Here is a 21,585-nt window from a genome sequence, read left to right on the forward strand (position 1 = left end):
CTATAAATGGCACTGTTTCCACCAGACTCTAGAAAGTAACTTTTTCAGTGGAACCAACCTGGTCCCTGTATCCGACCCACACTCCATCCTGGTTGGCCTGAAATTGTGATTTTCTCCCAGTCTCACATGACCAGATAACCATGAGTGCCGCTTTGTGTTTTCAGGCACTATAGTTACTTGACATTTTTAAAATTAGTTTTTAAATTGCATGTCTCAGGCTCTACTGATATGATACATTTTACACTATCTTTCCAAATGGGTGGGGGATTTTCCTTGTGTTGTGTTTTCACTTTATTACTGTTTGAAGTGCTGCATAAGTACTTTACACATTGTCTCTCAGTGAAGCTTTACTGCCTTTGTGCCAAGCTACCAGTGGCTTAAGCACAGTTTAATTTGGGGGTTGCCCGTGTTTGTAGGATTTGCACCTCCTCAACTTATAAACACATTTGCAAAAGAGATGAACATATATAAAGGGTCATAGCATTTTAAGCCATGAAACGAAATATTGCACAGCTCTTACACACTGTGCTGTAGAAATAAATTCAACATAAGCAAAACTCCATACAAATCCAGTCATCAAAATAGGGCGGATGTTCCATTAACTGGTTAACTAGAACACCAGGCCTCTCATTATTTGACAGAGCAGTATCCCTCCCGGGAAATAGTCATCTGGCCCTATGTTTTTTGTGTGCCCAGTAGAATAATAAGCATATTATAGGCTCAGTGCAGGGGTTATTAAAATAAATCTCTAAATGATGTGCAGTGGGCTACTTAGCCCTGCTCTTAATACCATTTTGCCGGCTACATTCATAGTAGCTACAATTCCATGTAAAGGGATAAAAATGACTCAGTGCTGCTTCTGTTAGCATGAGGCTAGACTGGTATTGTGCGTGGTCACTTGCCTCTCACTGAGAGGTACCAAATATTGACATACAGAACATTGCGACTTACCAGCTGTAGTACTGACAGTTGTCAAACATTTTGATCGTTATTATGAGAGAAGTAATATTTTACACTGTATCCAGCAAAAGGTGGTTGGGCTGACCTGGATCTTGAATGGAAAAGTGAACGAGATGGCAAAGGTGTTGTCGCCTTTTCAGATTCATATGGCTGAGATACCCGCCACCCCCTCTCAACACAATCCCCAAGAATTGGGAAACCGGAAACAGTTCTGAACTTTTGGAAGGCGGGAGGGAGTTACCCTCCCGGCCGTATTTACTAAAATATGAAACAAAATTAAAACATTAAAATAACAGTTTCATATCATGTACAATTTCATATCCACATTACGATGTTTTGGCTAACCTTAACACATTTCTAATACAAAGGTTCTCCTAGCCGATACTAACATCCTTACAAATGCATTTCAAATTGAAATTGTACATCCTAACGTTAAGGGCCAACGGCAAGGTCGTAACCGGTGTCAGATCCCTAAACCAGAACTCCCCCCTCACTTGTGAGGGGCGGCCGCACAGAGGACTGCACCTCATGTGCCATACCAATTTCCCTTGTCTTGACGGGGGCCCCTGTTAACTCGACGCCATCTACGTGGTCGTCCGAGGACTCGTGTGAGGTGTCTAGAAGGTAGTGTAGACCCCCCTCCCCACCCCACACAACTTACCACATCTGCCGTCGCAGATGTCCTGGCCCCGAGAAATTCCCAGGAGGGGCCCGTAGCCCCTCCTATCCAGGGAGGGGCCTTGACCGCCTTCCCTTTCCTTTAGGCGTCCCGTCCTTTAGAAGGGACCGCCTCCCCGTTGAGGGGCCAATGGCCACCTCCCCCCGGGCGCTCCCATCCGTAATGGGTGACGCCCCCCCCCTAGGGATCTTCCAATGACTGCTCACCGATCATGACCTTACCGCCCGACCAAAAATTAAATACGACAAGATTAATTACTAAAGAAAGAAAGGACATTTATACCCTAAGCAGATCAAGTAGAAACTCTCTAAAAACATTACTGATCACTCTGATGCAAGTCTTTAATAAAGCATACTGCGAAGAATTATCCACTTTATTGCAACCGAATCACAAACTTTATTCAGAACAACCTGTAAGAAAACAACTAGTACGTCAAATGACTTTATTCCAAAACAACTTGCTGTCTTCAGGGGCTGGTGGGTGGGTCAAAATTGGCTCTTCGTTCCGTCTCGAGCTCACGTGCAGCGAGGAGGTGCAGCTTCAGAGCACAGGAACAAGAGGATGCTTCCTTGGACTATCGCTCCTTTTATTCTTCTTTTGGGCGGGCGTAAACCCGCCTCCTCCCGCCTCCGGGGGCGTGGCTGACGGCTTCAGTGTCTAGGACAACCCACTTTTGGGCGGGAAAAAGCGCGCCCCGGCTACGCCGCTTTGGGCATACCAGCCGAGACGCGCCTCCCGCCCAAAATGGCTTCCCGGGGGGATCGGGGTACTCCACCATACGTTCGGGGGGACCGAGTGGTCTCCCCTTTCCATATGGCTGAGATACCCGCCACCCCCTCTCAACACAATCCCCAAGAATTGGGAAACCGGAAACAGTTCTGAACTTTTGGAAGGCGGGAGGGAGTTACCCTCCCGGCCGTATTTATTAAAATATGAAACAAAATTAAAACATTAAAATAACAGTTTCATATCATGTACAATTTCATATCCACATTACGATGTTTTGGCTAACCTTAACACATTTCTAATACAAAGGTTCTCCTAGCCGATACTAACATCCTTACAAATGCATTTCAAATTGAAATTGTACATCCTAACGTTAAGGGCCAACGGCAAGGTCGTAACCGGTGTCAGATCCCTAAACCAGAACTCCCCCCTCACTTGTGAGGGGCGGCCGCACAGAGGACTGCACCTCATGTGCCATACCAATTTCCCTTGTCTTGACGGGGGCCCCTGTTAACTCGACGCCATCTACGTGGTCGTCCGAGGACTCGTGTGAGGTGTCTAGAAGGTAGCGTAGACCCCCCTCCCCACCCTACACAACTTACCACATCTGCCGTCGCAGATGTCCTGGCCCCGGGAAATTCCAAGGAGGGGCCCGTAGCCCCTCCTATCCAGGGAGGGGCCATGACCGCCTTCCCTTTCCTTTAGGCGTCCCGTCCTTTAGAAGGGACCGCCTCCCCGTTGAGGGGCCAATGGCCACCTCCCCCCGGGCGCTCCCATCCGTAATGGGTGACGCCCCCCCCCTAGGGATCTTCCAATGACTGCTCACCGATCATGACCTTACCGCCACAGGCCGGATAGTTGACCGGCTATCCGGACCCCCCACAAAACTCCTACCTAAAGGTCATGCTGTAAACTCCTTAACCAGGCTACGAGGTCTCCTATGAGTAAAGAATTCCCCACCCGGGACAAATGGACCCCATCCTCTAGATACATATTGTCCCCCCTGATACAACCATGAGGAATCGAATGCAATGTACTGGTACGGAACAGTCTACCAAGCTTGTTATTCACCTTTTTCACAGAATGATTTATAGCAGACACTGAATTAGCCCCCCGCCACACCTTTCGTGGAATCATATGGGACCATGCAATCGTGCACCCTGGAACCCTTCTCGCCAACCAACTTACTGTGGATAGTATCGCCTCGAGAAGTAGTCGTCTACCAGTGGTCACCAAATCATTGCCCCCAAGATGTACTATGATTATAGATGGCGGCGACCTTGTCCGCCCTAACAAACCCTCAAGAAAAGGTTGAAACTGGTCAATACAGAGCCCGCCCCTTCCGTAGAAGGTCACCCTGTACCCGTATTCCCCAGCCGTGTGAATCATGTCACCTGCCTTGAATACGTCCGCGGCACGCCTCACGTATGAGTGGCCCACGACCCACACCACTCTTTCATCAGCCGGTGATCTCTGACCGCTGGTTCCCAGGTGTCGGGTCGACTGCACAGTACGCCCCGCCTCGTAGGTTTGCGAAACTGTAACCAAACAAAGACAAGAAGCGTGAGTACATGATATCAGCTTCACAACATGTGCAACCGCACATACCTTTTGTAACAGTTCGAGGACCAACGCCCCAACTGTTTCACTTTTTCCACACTCAGACCCCTGGCTGTAGCCTCTGTAGCAGCCCCTATCCGGAAGGAATGGGTCCCAAACTCGCCCGGGTTCAAGCCCGCGGCCGAAATTGCCATTGCAAGCACCCGCTGGAACTGAAACCTCGTCAGTGGGGTGGCATCTGCGTGTCTCAGCAAGGTCCCCCCCCATGATGCCGCCCTCTGCGCCAAATACTCCTCAACGCATGCAACCGGGCACATGGGAGATCCGGGAATCCGCTGGACTACTACACTGTCCCCGATCGCCCCCTGATCGGTCTTGGACCTGACAAACGAGACAATCATCGTCTCCCCCTTTACTTGAATGTGCTCTCGGCACAGTCCACCCCCCGTATCCTGCTTGTTTTTTGCCACCAGTTCGCTTACCCGCATAGCCCCATGGAATGCTAATGCAAAAGCGGCCCGGAATAACACTGTTTCCGACTGGGATGAACATGTCGCAGGGAGTACGGACAGTAACAGGGCCAACCTATCCAGACCTATCGGGTGCCTTTCATCTACTCTGCGACCCTCAAGGCGTTGCCACCCACGCAGCGCTTTCTGCACTACGAAAGACGCTGTAGGGTCCTGGATACCATGAGCCCGCGCCATGAAGGAAATGGCGGCCCGATGCCTCTGGGCCGTGGCCACCGATTTGCCTGCCCTGCGTAATGACAGTAAAAACTTTATGACAAATTCTTCCTGGCCCCAAAGCTCCCCCCTAGCAGAACCCAAAAAGGACCAATAGGAACGGAACGCCCCTTCATATGCCTTCCTTGTCCTAGGTGCTAAACTCTCTCCCACGAGGTTTTGTAGTTCGGGGCACCAAGAGACCAGAGAGCTTCGGGAAATGGTGCCGCCACCGGGTCCGCTGTGGGCAGAAAACCCCAGAAGGCCTGCATACGGAAACGAGAAAGCGCATCAGCAGCCTGATTCAGCACCCCTGGCACATGCCTCGTCCTAAAGAGCACGTTCAATTGCATACATAGTAAAACAATTTCTTTGAGGAACCTCAGAATCCATTTGCATCGTGCTGCCTGACTATTGATACACTCAACCACGGTCATGTTATCAGACCAGAACACCACAGAGTGATCCCTAAACACCTCAGGCCATGTTTTCAAAGCCACCAGAATAGGGAACAGTTCGAGAAAAGCAATGTTACTTGTAAGTCCACACTCGTGCCACCATGATGGCCACGTTTGAGCCGACCAGTGATTGCCAAATATGGCGCCAAAACCTATACTCCCCGCCGAATCTGTCCACAGCCCAAACTCCTCGGAGGACACCGCCGGCTTGGTCCAAACAACCCGACCATTGAAATCCGCCAGGAATGCCAACCAAATGCGCATGTCCTGGCGAATCTCTGCCGAGAGCCTCGTGCGGTGGTGTCCCTCTTTAAGACCGACCATGGCTTGTGCAATCGAGCGGGACAAAGGGCGGGCCATTGGCATTACTCTAAGGGCAAAATTCAACTGACCCACAGTTTGCTGCAATTGATGCAAGTTCACCTTAGTCTCCCTAATGCATGCCTCAAGCGAGGCCATGAATTTCCGCACCTTTTCTTCGGGCAACCGGAAGCAACCTTCTTCGGAATCGAGCTCTATTCCAAGAAACTCGAGCGAAGTTGATGGCCCCACAGTCTTACCTGGCGCCAATGGCACACCAAACTGACTCATCAGACCACAAAATTCTTTTAAAGCCTGCGCACATTCTGTATCCCCGGCTGCCCCCAGGAACAGAAAATCGTCAAGATAATGCATAACATGCTGAAACCCCGTCATTCTTGTGAATGCCCATTGCAGGAAACAACTGAATTTCTCAAAATAAGCACAAGATATGGAACAGCCCATTGGCATACATTTATCCATGTAATAGCGCCCCTGAAACATGAAACCCAGGAGACGCTGATCGTCTGGGTGTACCGGGAGCAACCGGAACGCTGACTCGATGTCTGACTTGGCCATCAGCGCCCCGGGCCCCAGGCGATTCAACATGGCGACGGCATCATCGAAGGATGGTTACCGCACGGAACACACCTCCGGGTCTATCGCATCATTCACTGACAGACCTCTCGGAGCTGACAAGTTATGTATCAGTCTAAACTCACCCGGGTCCTTCTTGGGGACCACTTCCAAAGGTGAACAAACAAAATTAGGAACTGGTGGCATGTCGAATGGTCCGGCAACCCGACCCCGGGTCACCTCTTTCCCAATCTTCGCTTGCACCACCGCCGTATTCTGCAGGACCAATAGTTGGTTCCTACAATGCGCTTTACCCCGAAAATTCCCCACCGGGATGCGGAAACCATACGAAAAACCGTCTCGCAACACCCCAGCGGAGACATGATCCGGGTATTCACTGAGCCAAGGAATCATTGCCATGGTATCAACTGGTGTAGGTAAAGGCGCCCCTCGGACTATGTCAGACCTGTTTGGCGCTTCCCCTACTTCCGTTATCACCTGCTTTGGCTCTGCACATGGTCTCGGGATGCGAGGACTATCCACACCCCCCACAGTCGTGCCTAAACTTGCATGACCCCTGGGGCCTCGTACACTTTCCCCTGTTAAAATTCCAGCATACCCCTTTCTTACCTGTATTGCCATTCGACCTTGGGTGATGATCATTACTTGCCCCCGCCCGAAAGGGCGCCCCAGATGAATGGCGGGAAAACTCACCCCCGTTCCCCCCCAACAATGGCGCCTTTAACATGCCTGAATTCTCAATTTTTTGCCAAGAAATGGAGTCGTAACAATCCCACGTCAGGCACGTGTCGAACTCCTTGGCCTTGCGAAAAATATTATCATAGCAAAACCACTCATTGCCCGCATATGTCTGAGAAAACTCCATAATACGTGCCTGGTACACGGGTAACTCGGCCAACAGTTCAGGCCTCCGTTCCCCCATAATTGAAGTGAATATGCCAAATGCTCTGCCCCAATTACCTATCGTCTCATCGACTCTAAAAGCGGCCATTTTGGCGCGCCAAACACTCGGGTGCATAAGCTCTTTCTGAACTTTCACATGCTCAATCTCGTAATGATCAGTTAGCAAGGAAAACATATTTACATATTTCTCAGCCCATATCCGTTCTTTGATTTCCATCGGGATATGCTGAGCCAATTTCTCCCTTCTCGAGGGTACAGACCCCTTCCCCGCAATCGGCATTAGCTGCTTACCTGAGCTAGAAGCTGTAACCGCAGTTGCTGCCGAACTCGTGCCCGCTGCGGGTTGACCTACTGGGGCCTGCGGGGAAACAAAAGGACAAGGTGGTTTTGCGGCCTCCCGTGACTGCCGCAGCTGCTTCATTAATTGCTTGGCCTCCTCGGCCGTGTCCCCCGGAGCCACGGAACCCCCGCTGCTATTACCCAACCATGCCGCCAACTGGGCGGCCAACTCCGGGGGCATGTCCCCCTCGTTCACTGGGGTAACCACCACGGGGATCCGCTGGCCCTCGACGGGAGCCGGCGCGGGAGTCTCCGCTGGTCTGGGAGGGCTCGCCGGGGGAGCTGGGACCTCGTCCTCATTTGCCACATTCCTGGCCCTCTTCCTTCTCCCGGCCGGGACCTCCACCGGGCTGGATCTTTTTGGCCTTCCCGCACCGTCCCTGGCCGCCATTTTCCTCTTCATCTCTGCCATGTCTTTCATCAACATCCGGAGCATTTGGTCGGTGCTGACCTTCTTTGCGACTCTTTTGCCCGGCATTTTCCCCACGTAGGTGGAAGGTCCTGGACTAGATTTGTAGTGCTAGAAGAGAAAAAAGAGAAATTACAAATTTCAAAATTGGCTCTTCGTTCCGTCTCGAGCTCACGTTCAGCGAGGAGGTGCAGCTTCAGAGCACAGGAACAAGAGGATGCTTCCTTGGACTATCGCTCCTTTTATTCTTCTTTTGGGCGGGCGTAAACCCGCCTCCTCCCGCCTCCGGGGGCGTGGCTGACGGCTTCAGTGTCTAGGACAACCCACTTTTGGGCGGGAAAAAGCGCGCCCCGGCTACGCCGCTTTGGGCATACCAGCCGAGACGCGCCTCCCGCCCAAAATGGCTTCCCGGGGGGATCGGGGTACTCCACCATACGTTCGGGGGGACCGAGTGGTCGCCCCTTTCCATTCTGACAGTTCTGGTGTTTTTTAAGGTATTCTGTCTGTTGACTGGCAATAGTGTAAATAATGTTTTTGCTGAACTCTAGACTATTTGCAGAGATGGCAGAGCAGAACATCTTCCTACTGGGAAGAACTTGTTATTGTGCAGTGAATTGTATAAGTGGGGACACTTTGCTGAGGGAGTGAGTGTGCACACGTTATAGACATTAACAGGACAGCTTACATTGACTTTTATTTTTTTACCTTTAAAATTTGGAACCCATTTTAGACCATATGCTTTTTTGATAGTCTATTGCCACAAAGTGAAGCTGTAATTAGAATAAGAATGTCCCTAATCCATTTATGACTAGATAAAGAATTAGCAGATTTTCTAGTATTCCTTAGATCTTCTTCCCACAAGGAAGACCCAAAAGTGTTCAAACATATTCCAACCATTCATTTTAAGTTAAAATGTGTGTATTTTAGTAACTGTTGGTTTTGAGACCATAGTGATATTTGGGGGGGATTATCTTGTGCAATTTTTCACTTATGTACTTAGGAGGCACAACTCTTGTTTCCCAAGTGTTAAAGGGAATCTAGCATGACCCTCCAGGGCATATAATGAGTATCTCGCCACTCAGACAATTATACTTCAAGTTGAGGCCAAGTGTACTCCCATATTTTGGATCCTCAGAGATGATAAAGGATCCTCCCAGATAGCAGATGTTACCATAGTTCACTCTTAAACTCACCATGTCTCCCAATATTTGAGCTCTTACCTTTTGAGAACTATTGTTGATTATTTTCCTAAACCCAGCAAGAATAAAAATAGGTTTTCACTGCTACATCCATCTGATTTTTCTTTAAAGGTTCTTCATTTAAAATAAATATAAGATTCCTCACATATAGTCTTGATGCTAAATCTAGATCAAATACTTTTATATGTAATTTTCTATTGTTGACTTCTAACTTTCCTCCATTTTTATTCAGCCAGCTCTTGCTCACCCACTTATTCACACCCCATCATCGAGAATGTAATGTACCCTGGTCCACAAAACCTCTTCAATTCTCACTATTACTTGACTATCATTGGCATAAGAATGAGTGGGAAAGTTATGATTCTCAATGGCGTTCATCACGGGTTTATCAGATAATAAATAGTCCCAGGGTAGTAAAAAAAGTTGTGAGCACTCCGCATGTAACGAGGTGAATGGACAAAAGATCCTACTTTAATACAGTGCCTTATTTTTTCCAGAAAGAGATTGAGGCAGGATAAATGCACCAAATCCCAACTAGTGATAAATGTATGTTGGAATGCGGTTGTCTATTGCATCGGAATCTGCTAAAAGGCCTAGGAAAATCTGAAATCCTCCCCCCCTTCTTGCAGAAGTATGGAACAGCTCATCAGTCCCCTCCAACAGTGCAGCCTCTCTATCATGAGGCTTGAGCCTGAGGCATAGAAGTCTCTTACACTCTTCCTTGTGCTACTGTTTTTATCATAAACATTTCACCTGAAAAATGCAGAACAACTGTTTTTTAAAAAGTTTTTTAGAAACTAGACAGCTGTCATTTGTGATGATTTTAATGGACCAAGATGGCATAAGACACCCTTTCGTAGCCTTCCCAGTGCATTCTAGCTTTGCAAACTAGAGAGAGACAATGCTATTTTTAGAGAAAATTATGTTTCCTCGTTTCGGGTGGATTTGAAGCTGAGTTACAGCTCAAACAGTGAATGTCACCTCTCGTCTCATAGCTTAGCAGTCTTTGTTTCTACATGGCTCCAAATGCTGAGATTTTAGCATGCCTGTTAAACAGCAAACAGTCAGACTTTGAACTTCTGCTCTTGGGTAAAGAAAATTGAGAGCAAACTTGCCGCCGGCATGTCCAAGCGGGCTCACAAGTACTTAGGGTCCTCACAATCCAGCCAGTAAGGATGCCTCTAGAATGCATCTCACTACTAAAGAGCATGGGTGGAGGACAGCAACGAAGATGTAATGATTTTGCTATTTTTGTTTTTTGTTTTTGCTGAAGACTAATGTGAGTGCCATGCACTGTGATGTGAGAAGTGGAATTACTGGTTGTGATTGGATGAGCTGTCAGCTTTCATTAATTCAATTGTTGAATATGTTGTTTGTCCTGCATTTGAAGGTTTCAGTAAATTGCCGCTGGTAAAAAGGTGGAATGTGTGACAGAAAAGAAGTTGGGCAACTCTGTTATATTTTGAATATTGCTTTAAAAGATGTACATGCTTCATACTCTACTTCAAAGTGAAATGTATTTCTGTCTAGGAAACGTTTTGCAGAAACAAAAACAACCCTAATATGTGTAATTTCTGTTTTTAGGATACGTTGTTTGTTAACAAAGGAGAATATTGAAAAATCAAGAAAACTTGAACTATAAAGTTGATTTGCCGATTTTTAGTTGGTTCAATTCAGCCATCAATATGCATGTCTAACGTCTTAAGGAAGTTCAGGATTTTAAGCAAAAAGTTTTTGCATTCTGAAACCTGTTGTATTGGTTTTAGCATGAAAAGTGAAGGCTTTATAATCCCTGGATGCAAAAACACTCTGACAAATAAAAAACACAGGTCAGGGTTAAGATGGCACACATGACAGTTAACACATGTTCCCCTATTGAACACCTTGTGCCCACATTGTGGATCATTTACTATAAGCCTCCAGCTTCCCATCATCCTGTGACCCCATAATGCACACATATCTGTACTCCTGACTTGTACTTTAACCACTGTTCATCTCATGAACAACTCTCACTGCTACCCTGATGCACAACACAAAATGCTCCATCGGGGCACGATATCCCAATATCCCATAAGGCACATCGCCCAATGCCACACTGAGACGTGCCATTCAGTGCTCACCTGATGCACGTCATCAATCTGTGGTTCTCCCTGGTCCACATCATGCCAGTGCACTTCCTTTTGTACTTTCAGCTGCTTTTGTACTTTCCAGCTGTACCACATCAGTAACTCGTGAAGCACATCGCCTCTATGCAAGGTTTTAAGTGAGCCGGGTCTTGCCGGTGCTCAGCACCAGCAGTTCTTAGAAGCAGGTGCTGAGAAGGGCCCCCATTGAGTTCTCCATTTTTGCCCTCACCCTCAAGGTGAAAAAAAAAACTCAAGTCTGCAACAGTACAACTGCTCATAGCCACTGATGTAACTTCAGAGAGACCCATTTTAGCTCTTTCACACTCTCATCATTTCAGATCTGAAGCATTTACAAAATTGTGTAAAATAAAAACCATAATTGTTGCTTTTTATCTTATGCAACTAACAACCATTGACAAAGCCAATAGTCTTGGCTTGTTGTAGGTATAATGTTACTTGCTGTATCATACATCTGGATGCAATGACAGGAACAGCAAAATACCAGCCGGGTGGCGCAGTTTTTTTTAGCTTACGTGTTTAAGCCACGCCCCTAATTACATCGGCCACGCCCCTCTGAGAGACCCCCACCTCCGTTTTTTCATCTCCATTAAAGCCCTGCCTCTATGTATGTATGCCAACCGGTATGTTGTTTGCCTCTCTGTACATGCACCAGGCAGAATGAAGACAGCTTTAGCACTGCCTTTCTATGAGGATTGCATTATATTTGCATTTACAATTCCTGTCCCCCGCAGAGAAAGATTTGCCACAACTCTAAACAATTTGGAAAGTTAGTTTTATCAAAATGTTTCATATTATTTCAGCAGCAAATTAGAATTTTGAACGTTTACTTAAATAGCAGGTTTGATTTGTTGATGCCTAAGAGCTGTGGCCAAAAGTGTCCGAGCACGTACGGCTGCAGGAAAGGAATAACTCCCGGCCACTGTAATATTGTGGGATGCAGTCTAGTGGTTGCAGGGTGGAGTCAGAGGGAGGAGCAGGAACAGGAGGAGCCGGGGACAGGAACCAGGGAATGGTTAGAGTAGGGACAGGGACATGGGCAGATGTATGAATAAAGAGCTCCTCGATATACAAGTCGGTGTCCGTGTGTGATTGACATAGGACACGACAGCTGGCGACGAGGGTGGGATGGGCATAACCATAGCCCACGGAACCCCCCAAGAGAGCCCTGTCCCCAGGCAGCCTCGAGGAGAAGACACGCTGCCTAAAGGAGACGAAGTTGCTGCCTGAGGCAAGAAACCAGCAGCAGGTGACCCTGTTTCCCCCAACAGGTGAGAGGGATCTAAGAGGGAGCCGAGACACTGAGCGTTAAAACGCTCGAAGAAGAAGAGACCCCTTCGTGCCAAAAAGCGCCTCACGCTGGAAGCGTGTGCCCCGGGTGAAGAGCCCGTGTGCAGGAATCGGGAGCCCACTCCGACCCTGTGGAGTGCCCAGAGAGGTAAAAGAAGTGCCCCAGAGTTGTGGAAGGCGTCCTTAACGTGCCGACAGCAAGCGCTGCTGAGAGCGCTGCAGTTCGAGACTGGGCGCCATCGGACGTTAGAAAACCTCACGCCTAATGCGTGAGGTCCGGCAGGCCACTGGCGAAAGAGAGAGCGGGAATTCAAGAATCGAGTTGGGAGCCCACCCCAACCCGATCTGGTGACTGTGGTGGCCAAGAGACACATAAATCAAGGGGTGGATCGCCCCACGAAGGCCTGCTGTCGCACGCTGCTGAGCGCGCAATGACTGAAGCCTGGACTCCGATGTCGGAGAATCTCACGCCGGATGCGTGAGGATCGACCTGTCGCCGCCGAGGACTCTGCAAGGGAAGGCGGGAGCCCACCCCAACCTCACCTGACAGCAGTGGTGACCAGAGGGAGTCGAACTGGAAGGATCCTGCTCCTGGAAATGACTGCCGGTGAGTCCCGAGTGAAGAGGAGGGCTGAATGAAGAGAAAGAAAGTAGTGCCTGCAGATAACCACGGCGGCCATCTTTGAGTCAGGCAACTGTTGGGACATCCTCCCTGTGCAGACTGTAGGCGGCCATATTTAAGTCAGGCGAGCAGTGGGAATAAGCATTGGTAAAGGAAAAATAAACAAACATTGGCAAAGACCAAACAATCATTGGCAAGGGCAAGAGGCATACAAACAAGCCTTGGCGAATGCAAGTGAAGAGTGAACAAACATTGGCAACCGTAAGTGAAGCAAGCATTGGTGACTGTAACAAAACAAACATTGACGCATGCAAACAAGCATTGGCGAATGCAAGTGAAAAATAAACAAACATTGGCAGCTGTAAGTAAAGCAAACATTGGTGACTGCAACAAAACAAACACTGACGCATGCAAACAGGCGTTGGCGAATGCAAGTGAAAAATAGCAAAGCGCTGAAAAGACGACAAACAAGCCCATGCAAATGCAAGAAGCAATCTAAGAAGACAAACATTGATGCATGCAAATCAACAAGCATTGGTACATGCAAAGACAAAGTACTGGCCAAGAGTAAACAAGCATTGGTACATGCAGATAAACAAGCAGTGATACATGCAACTAGACAAACATCGATACGTGCAAATCAACAAGCACTGGTACGTACAAAGGAGCGAGCATTGATCCCTGCAGAGAGACACAAGCATCGATACACGCAAACCAACAAGCATTGGATAAGTCGCAGCCAAGAAAGGAAACAAGTATTGCTGAAAACCAAACAAGCACTGGTGAACATAACAGAATCAAGCGTCAGCAAACAACCAAGCGAGCACTGGCGAAGGCCAAACAAGCATTGCTAACGTCCCAGCGCATGACCAGACCACAGGCTTCAACCAAATACCGATCAATTACAAAGACGAGAAGACAAGTGAACAGCCGGTGCTCTGCGAGCATGACTCATCAAAATCCTACGCTTATGGCGGGGGAAGAAATCGCACAACAGTTCAATCCCTGTTTTGAAGCACCACACCCAGGGATGCAGACGGAAACTTGGAGTTTGTGTCTCAAACGGAACCAATGGCTGGCCACATTGAGTGACTTCCTGGATGCCCATGGAGAACAAAGAGAGAGGAAGTGTCTAATGCTGCTCCTCCATTTGGTGGGTCCAGAGGGCCGATGCCCAATCGAAACATTTTCTGAAGAAGACACAGACATCTATAAAAGACTCCAAGAGAAGCTATGTGCCCGTCTCTCCGCACAAACGGAAGTGGATCGAGAGCGCATCGCTTTCAACACAGCTCGGCAGGAACCAGGTGAACCACTGCCAACCTTCATCACTCGGTTAAAAAACCTGGTACAAGGCTGCCACTTCAACACCTTCACGAATGAGGACGCAGTCCGACTCCGGATAATTGAAGGCTGCGCAAGCCCCGACACGAAACTCAAGATCTTGCGAGGAAAGTGGTCACTGGAAGAAATCATCAGGAAGGCTGAAATTGGACTGCACGTCAATGTAAGAGACAAATCAAAGGCCCCGAATCTGAAAGCAAATTATCAAGACGCCCGGACAGATAACCCTCAGGAAACAAACAGAACTGAAAGGAGAGAGAGGGAAGACAGACCAGCAAAAAGACCACGGGAAAGACACAGTGACAAAGAACATAACACGGATCACTCAGAGTCGGATTACTAAGCATCCGACTACTCAAGGTCAACCAAGGACTGCTCGGAGTCAGATGACGCAGAGTCAACCATCCAAAAGACAATTCCAAAAAGTTACTCACCCCCCAAGAGTTCCTCAAAGAGTCATTCAAAGGAGGAAGAAAGAGCATCAAGTGGGACAGATCGCACTCCTGGACAAGAAGGCATCCCACACAGCAAGTGGGAGAGAAAGACTAACCATAGAAGAAAGGGTCACACTGGTCAACACCGAAAGTCGGCGCAGGGACATCAGTCGACAAGCAGTGAAGACGAGTCCAAGGAAACATCTGGCCGGAGAACACATAAACCCCAAGTCAGAGGTGTTGGAACATCAAGCAATTGGGAAGGAGAACCAGATAACACAACATGGACTGGTCCCTCACAACAACAACAACCAGCAAGAAAAGATCCATGCCTTCATGGGCCCCAAAGCATCCATGGGCCCCACGAAAACGATGAAACAGAGCATAGATGGGTAACATCAGACGAGAAGGACGAAGAGGCGAAAGCTTGGGATCAAGGAACAAGCTCGGAATCTTCAAACAATCTCCCAAATGAGACAGCGCTGGAGATATTCCAACAAAGACACATGGAGAAGCTTTTCAAACACAATTCCGAAGGGGAAAGCAGCTCGTCACGGACTACCAGGTTTCGAAGACCACCTAGTAGGACATTCCCAAATGAACACTCACAGAGGGAACTGACGGAACACCCCTCTGATTCAGAAAGCACGTCGGTCCGATCTTTTGAGTCGGCAGAGTCATGGTCCCGACAACGACCACGTGCAACACTCTTAAAGAAACATTCTCAGAGAGAAGTGAGGGAGAACTCCTCTGATTCAGACAACATGTCGGTCCGATCTTTTGAGTCGGCAGAGTCATGGTCCCGACAACGACCACGTGCAACATTCTTAAAGAAACATTCTCAGAGGGAAGCGAGGGAGAACTCCTCTGATTGGGACAGCATTTCGGTCCGATCCTCTGAGTCGACAGAGTCATGGCCCCGACACCGGCCATGGTGCCAAGCACCTGAACACATCAGCAAACCAAGGGATACTCCTCACGTCGAGAGCGAAGTGTCCCACACCAATGTCAATGCACACTCGATCACTCCACCAGACAACCTGTCGCATCGAGCACAGGTGCATCGTGACACCAATACCACACCGTCACCCCGGGTAGGGGCAGCAAGGTTGACTCGAAGGCCCTGGTCCTGGTCCTATAAAACGGAGGTCGGCCTCGTGGCCAATAGCACCCAAATAAAAATGGACCAACCAGTCAATCAGCAAAAGAAGCCAGACACGTCAGGAGAACTAAGTCATCATCGGAGGAGAACAAGACACGCCAACCTTCAGCTGACCCCAGGGTCTGCCTGTTCCACGCGCGAGCAGGCGTGGGAGAGACAATCCGAGACAGCAAATCAATCTCCAAACCATACCAAACTGACCTCCGCCGTTCATACCTCACCGGCCGGCACCCCAGACTCGAAACAGGAAGACAGTGTTGTTCTTGACCTGACGAAGCAAACGGCAGTAAAAATAAATGCAGTGAACGAATTACTGAACCAAGCCAAGACAGTCTCGTCCGATAGCACCATACCGTCTGGCATACATGACCTGGAACCGGAGGACAGCGTTGTCTTCAACCGGACAAGACAAACGGAGGCCAAAGTGGATGTGGGTACTCGGAAGAGGACCAGAACACTATCCACCCACGAAAGGGATCGAGCACCTGAACCAACAGTAGTTACACCACTGGAAAGAGACATGCTGACGGCGGAATGTGAGAGCAAACAGTCCACACGTAACGTGATCAAGGATGCCCTGATCAAGACAACAGAAAGTTTGACCAAAGTCAAGCCCACCGTGGATTCGACACTACTGAGGTTTGAGGAACAGGCTGTCCGCCAACCTGTGTGGCGGATTGAAGAACTGCGAACACTGGGGACATTAAGCTCATTTTGTTAAGAAAGGGGGAGATGTAATATTGTGGGATGCAGTCTAGTGGTTGCAGGGTGGAGTCAGAGGGAGGAGCAGGAACAGGAGGAGCCGGGGACAGGAACCAGGGAATGGTTAGAGTAGGGACAGGGACAAGGGCAGATGTATGAATAAAGAGCTCCTCGATATACAAGTCGGTGTCCGTGTGTGATTGACATAGGACACGACAGCCACAGAGTCAGTTTCTCCTTATGTCACTCAAACCGATGGCCTGATATCATATCTCAACACGTTCAGTGACATGCTGCAGGTAATTTACTATAAGCGGCACGAGCAGGTCACAGCTGTCATGAAGCATTCACAGAGATGGAAGCAGGTGGACTCCTCTCGGATGTACCATAACAATGCACAATTTACTGGCCAGACTGGCATTTCAGAAAGAAATGAAAGTGTTGAAGCAAGGATTTTTCTACCTTAAGTTTAATTGACTATATCAGCGCTGCAGATGTTTCTGTGTTCTCGCTGTGCTATCTTTGGCACTGCCGGCAGTTAGATTCTAACACCACGTGGCTATCAAATTGTATGCTCCATTACCATGTAAGTGGCACAATTTATATCGATTTTCATAAACCATGCAAAGCAAGAAGCACATTGGAAATCTGCGTTCCAGGTCATGCTCTCGGTTAGGCTTTGAAGTTGAAGAATATTATTCCCGAATTATGAAAGTTGAAAGCATTTTTTAAAAAAAAGAAAGGCCAATTCAAATGGCATTTATGAGTATGTGAAGTGCGCCTGTAGTACAATTTCACATACTCATAAATGCCTTTTAAATCGGCGCCATAATCTTCAAAATAATCCCAAAGTAACGTCTATAATTTGGTGGCCTTCTAATTTAATGGTCACTCTTCCTTCACATGAAAGCATTTTTTCATACTCTTGTATTTCAAACAATGGGGCCAATTGACTGGGCTTGAGCTCTACTGGAGGATAAATTGAGGGGTAGGGAGTGCGGGGGTGGGACCCAAAATCAAATAATAATCACAATATTTTTTAGGGTGAACTGAACCAGTAACGCCACAAAATAAACATTGACTTAACTCTCGGGTAGCTTGGCACAAAACAGCGAGACTTAACATAGAGGCAATGTGTAAAATATGCCTGCAGCACTCAAATCGTAATGAAGGGAAAACACAACACAAGAAAAATGTCAAAGTAATATAAAAAAATAAACATTTTAATAAATAAAATGACAAGAAAATGACAAAAATCCAAAGAGCAGACCAAATATATGAACATATAAAGTTTGGATTTAAAATACCGGCAAAAAGCACAAAGGATCAACCGCAGATATCTGGTCAGGCTACACCAGGTCAAGGTTAAGGGTAACAACAATCAATCGCCAGTAAGATAAATGGTCCAGGTTCATCCGGGTGGAAAATTTACCTTCTGACACGGTATTAATGCCACTAGCATGGCGTACTCTCCCAATGAGGAAATGTGTGCTCCACATGTAATCTCAATATGTCTGCTTGCTCACCTCATGTCTAGAGCCACATATATAATGGATATTGTTGGCTTTTGTTTCCACAGCACAGGGAATCTAAGTATAAGTTGTCTATACTTATCATCAAAACTACACAAGTGGTGTGAGTTAATAACTTTCTGTCCTTTTTACGTTTATGTTTTGTCCTGACGAAAGCTCTGTAGACCCGGCTGGGCCAAGAGAGCTGAAACATGTTGACACATTTTTCAAGACATGAATTAATCCAGTAACACGATTACCATCATATCACACTTTCTTTTAGCAATAGTGCCTACCCCTCTTTTTTCTAATAAATAAATTCTTAGGTGAGACACTATTTTTACCCCACTTTTATCCTTTTCCAGCATCTCCGGACACTTCTACCTATACCGGAGGTAGCCTCGGGTGAGGCAGGCATCCAGCACGTTAATCGACTACCCTATGAATACACCATGACTCCTGAGGGGGCCGATAAAAGATACACCGCAACGATAAAACCAGGATGTCTATGAGGGTTTTCGAATACAAACCAAAGGTTTTGTAGATACCAGTGTCCATTCTATTTTTGATTATCACGTCCTCTACATTTGAACATTGAAACTTTTCTGGAAGTCAGATCTCCTTCAGCAGAGCAAACGATCAAGCTTTGGACAAGCGGTGATTCAACGTCAACGACTGCGACTTCAAAGGTGATTTTGGTCTCTGTCATTTCTTCAAGCAGAAGCTTTATAAGTCTCACTTCTTGAAGCATGGAGACAGGAATAGTGCATTCTTACACCAATCAAGGGTCCAGGACCCGAGAGCAACTCTTGGAAGTTAATACACACTTAAATAGAGGCCAGCAGCAGGGTCCAGGACAGGTCCAGTTGGAACGGGTCAGCTGGGCAGTTGCATGAAAAGAGGCCTCTAGAAGCTTGTGTCTCTGTAGTTCAAGCAGAAGGTCAGTCAGTTGACCCCTGGAGACCTGGGCTCAAGCACGTCCAGTCTTCTTTCAGATTTTAGACAGAGGGCAGTCCTTCACCTGATCTTCACAGGTCCTGGAGTGCTCTGAGGAGTGTTCTGTAGGACCCGCCTTTATAACCAGTGCCAGTCTGATTGCTCCTAACCATAAAGTGCTAAAATACTTTTTTATATTCTCATATGTTCCTTTCTGAGTTGCTTCCCAAGTGCTCTCCTACTCCTCCAGAAGGAGTGCTATATTCTCAGCAACTCTCTTGTTTCTGATTAGTAAGTCTCCTGCCCTTTATTAGCTTTCCCTAACTTCTCCCTACTTCCCATTATTTTGCTTCCTCCCACAATTTCCTCCTATGCTCCCCAATCCACAACCTCAAGTCTCCAGGAGTCCCCAATTTCCATCAAGCTTTTCTCAGCTCACTCTGGACTTTCCATAACCTCTCTATCTTTCTCACAATGTCTGTCCAAAGCTCTACCTTCACCTTCTAAACTAGTCGCACCAATCCATCTACCCAACTGTACTTAACTACAATTCCACCATTTCCAAATATGGCATCCCACACCTACAGGTATCTTATCCTTCTTTCCAAAATAGTCCCTTTTACATCCTCTGTGAAACCCTTTGTTTCCAAACTCTTTCCCCTCTTGCCCCATTTTGCTAAGCTATGTTCTGTTTGATTCACTTCTAATGGCTTTCACTGGTTAACCACTCTCCCTCAATACTTCAGAGAGTCCTTCCCCTCTACAGTTTTCCTAATTTATTTTTAGATTAGTAAACTACAAAAATCTCTAAGGAGTGGCCTCAACAGGATCCAAAGTTCTCCAGGCACCTCTGGGTTGGGCTAAGTGGTAAAATGCAATGAAGCCAAAATAAACTACTTCTGAGTGTTACTCATACATCATGATCACAGACAATATTGTTGACACACAAGATAAAGCAAGTCTTTGGAAGTTGTGTCTGAGTACACTGCATGATTCAAATCCATGCTAGCCCAGAGATTTGACCTCGTAGCATTTTTTCAGTCGACAACACCAAATGTATCACTTTATACTAGCACACGTAATCTAAACTGCAGCATAAATTAAATGTTCCATTGTTGTTCACAGTTACTCTCGTTATACTGGATTTCTATAGAAATACTTCTAAACTGCTAAAATACTAACATTTTCTGTCGTGGGAGCATGTGCACAATATAAAATATCTCAACAAATGTACGTTTTGTTACTAGATTTCGTGAATGACATCACCTTTATTTAAGAAAAACTACAGGTTTATACTTCTGGAAATAGACATTTGAGCTTTACCGATGTCATGTGATCTTGGTGAAGAGAATCACATTTCTTAAATCTATCCCCATGCACAACCAAGAGGTTGTCTGCTCAATTTAGAAATGTTCAATTTAGACTATTGTTGTGACTTAAAGAAAAAGATTACATGAAAAAGTGAATGTAATGACAATGTTCTTCCCTTATGCATTGTAGAACAAATGGAGCCTGCTCATGGAACAGAAAACATTATTTGCATTTTTGAGAGCATATTTGTTTTATAATTCCAATTTTACTTACAAGCAAACTGTAGTGAAGCTTCTCTACTCAGTACAGTACCAAAGGTGTTGGATATTAAGCACTGATACCATCCAGAATCCTTTTCTTTGATAGGACTGCTAATTATGAAACTTCCCTCTACCAATGTATATCGGTAATCGCTTTCCAGATCTAGATCTGTTCCATTTTTCAGCCATCTGTAAAAAAAACAGAAAAAAACATGTAGTTGATAGTACCATTTTCTAGAATTCATTGCCATAACTGCAAGGGAATCAAAGCAGAGTTGATTCATGTTATCATCAAAAGAAAAACATTTATATGAGGGGTGCTGCAAAATGTATGCTTATTACAAAATTATGACACAAAGCTAGTTAAAATAAGTAACTGAGGACTGGTCGTATACCATTTCACACCAAATTTAAAAGGTCCACAAGTCATAAAGTCAGCGTGAATTGTAAAAGACTGAAACAGAAATGTGTTAAGAAACTCCATAGAATTATGGAGATATCTGTTCTGTGTGGCAAGTGAAAATATTTGCATAAATAATGGTTTGTGGCCTGATTACATTAAAAGATTCCAGTTGTGAAACTGAAACTGAAAATGGCATGTAAAATTCTATCTCGGACCCTTCGGTACGTAAACAGAGATCTTCTGGAAGAAGGTATTGTACACAAGACACACTGAATTCACTAGAATCTTTAATTCACAATCAACTATAGGAAACTGGGACTAAATGGGATATTTAAGTAAACTCAGCAGTCAGGAGGATCACTATCAGTATGTAGGCAATTTCAGAAACAAGGGGGATAAAGGGTATGAGGATCCTACAACATTCCAATTAGGTCTGCCTACCCACAATATAACACATTTGGGATAAATCATGGCCCATTTATTTTCCTTGCATTACAGTACAAATTCCATGTCACTACTGGCAGCCTACTCTATCACTACAGGAGTGTAGAAGGTCAAACCATCACACATCTTCCATAAATCAAATCACATTCCATAAAGATGAAAGGGCG

At 46.6% G+C, this 21,585-nt stretch overlaps 1 protein-coding gene across 2 annotated transcripts in view; it reads right to left on the reverse strand.

Moving 5' to 3' along the window:
• Positions 1–21,585, reverse strand: part of CNTN5 (contactin 5) — a 3,039,905-nt gene that overhangs the window by 1,110,893 nt on the left and 1,907,427 nt on the right. For both annotated transcript variants that reach the window (XM_086935289.1, XM_086935290.1), the window contains one exon: positions 20,585–20,760. In XM_086935289.1, the coding sequence (XP_086791415.1) occupies positions 20,585–20,760 (176 nt within the window). The remainder of the gene's footprint in view (positions 1–20,584; positions 20,761–21,585) is intronic.

The sequence above is a fragment of the Lissotriton vulgaris genome, chromosome 8 (genome assembly GCF_964263255.1).
Source record: "Lissotriton vulgaris chromosome 8, aLisVul1.2, whole genome shotgun sequence".
Lineage (NCBI taxonomy): Eukaryota > Metazoa > Chordata > Amphibia > Caudata > Salamandridae > Lissotriton > Lissotriton vulgaris.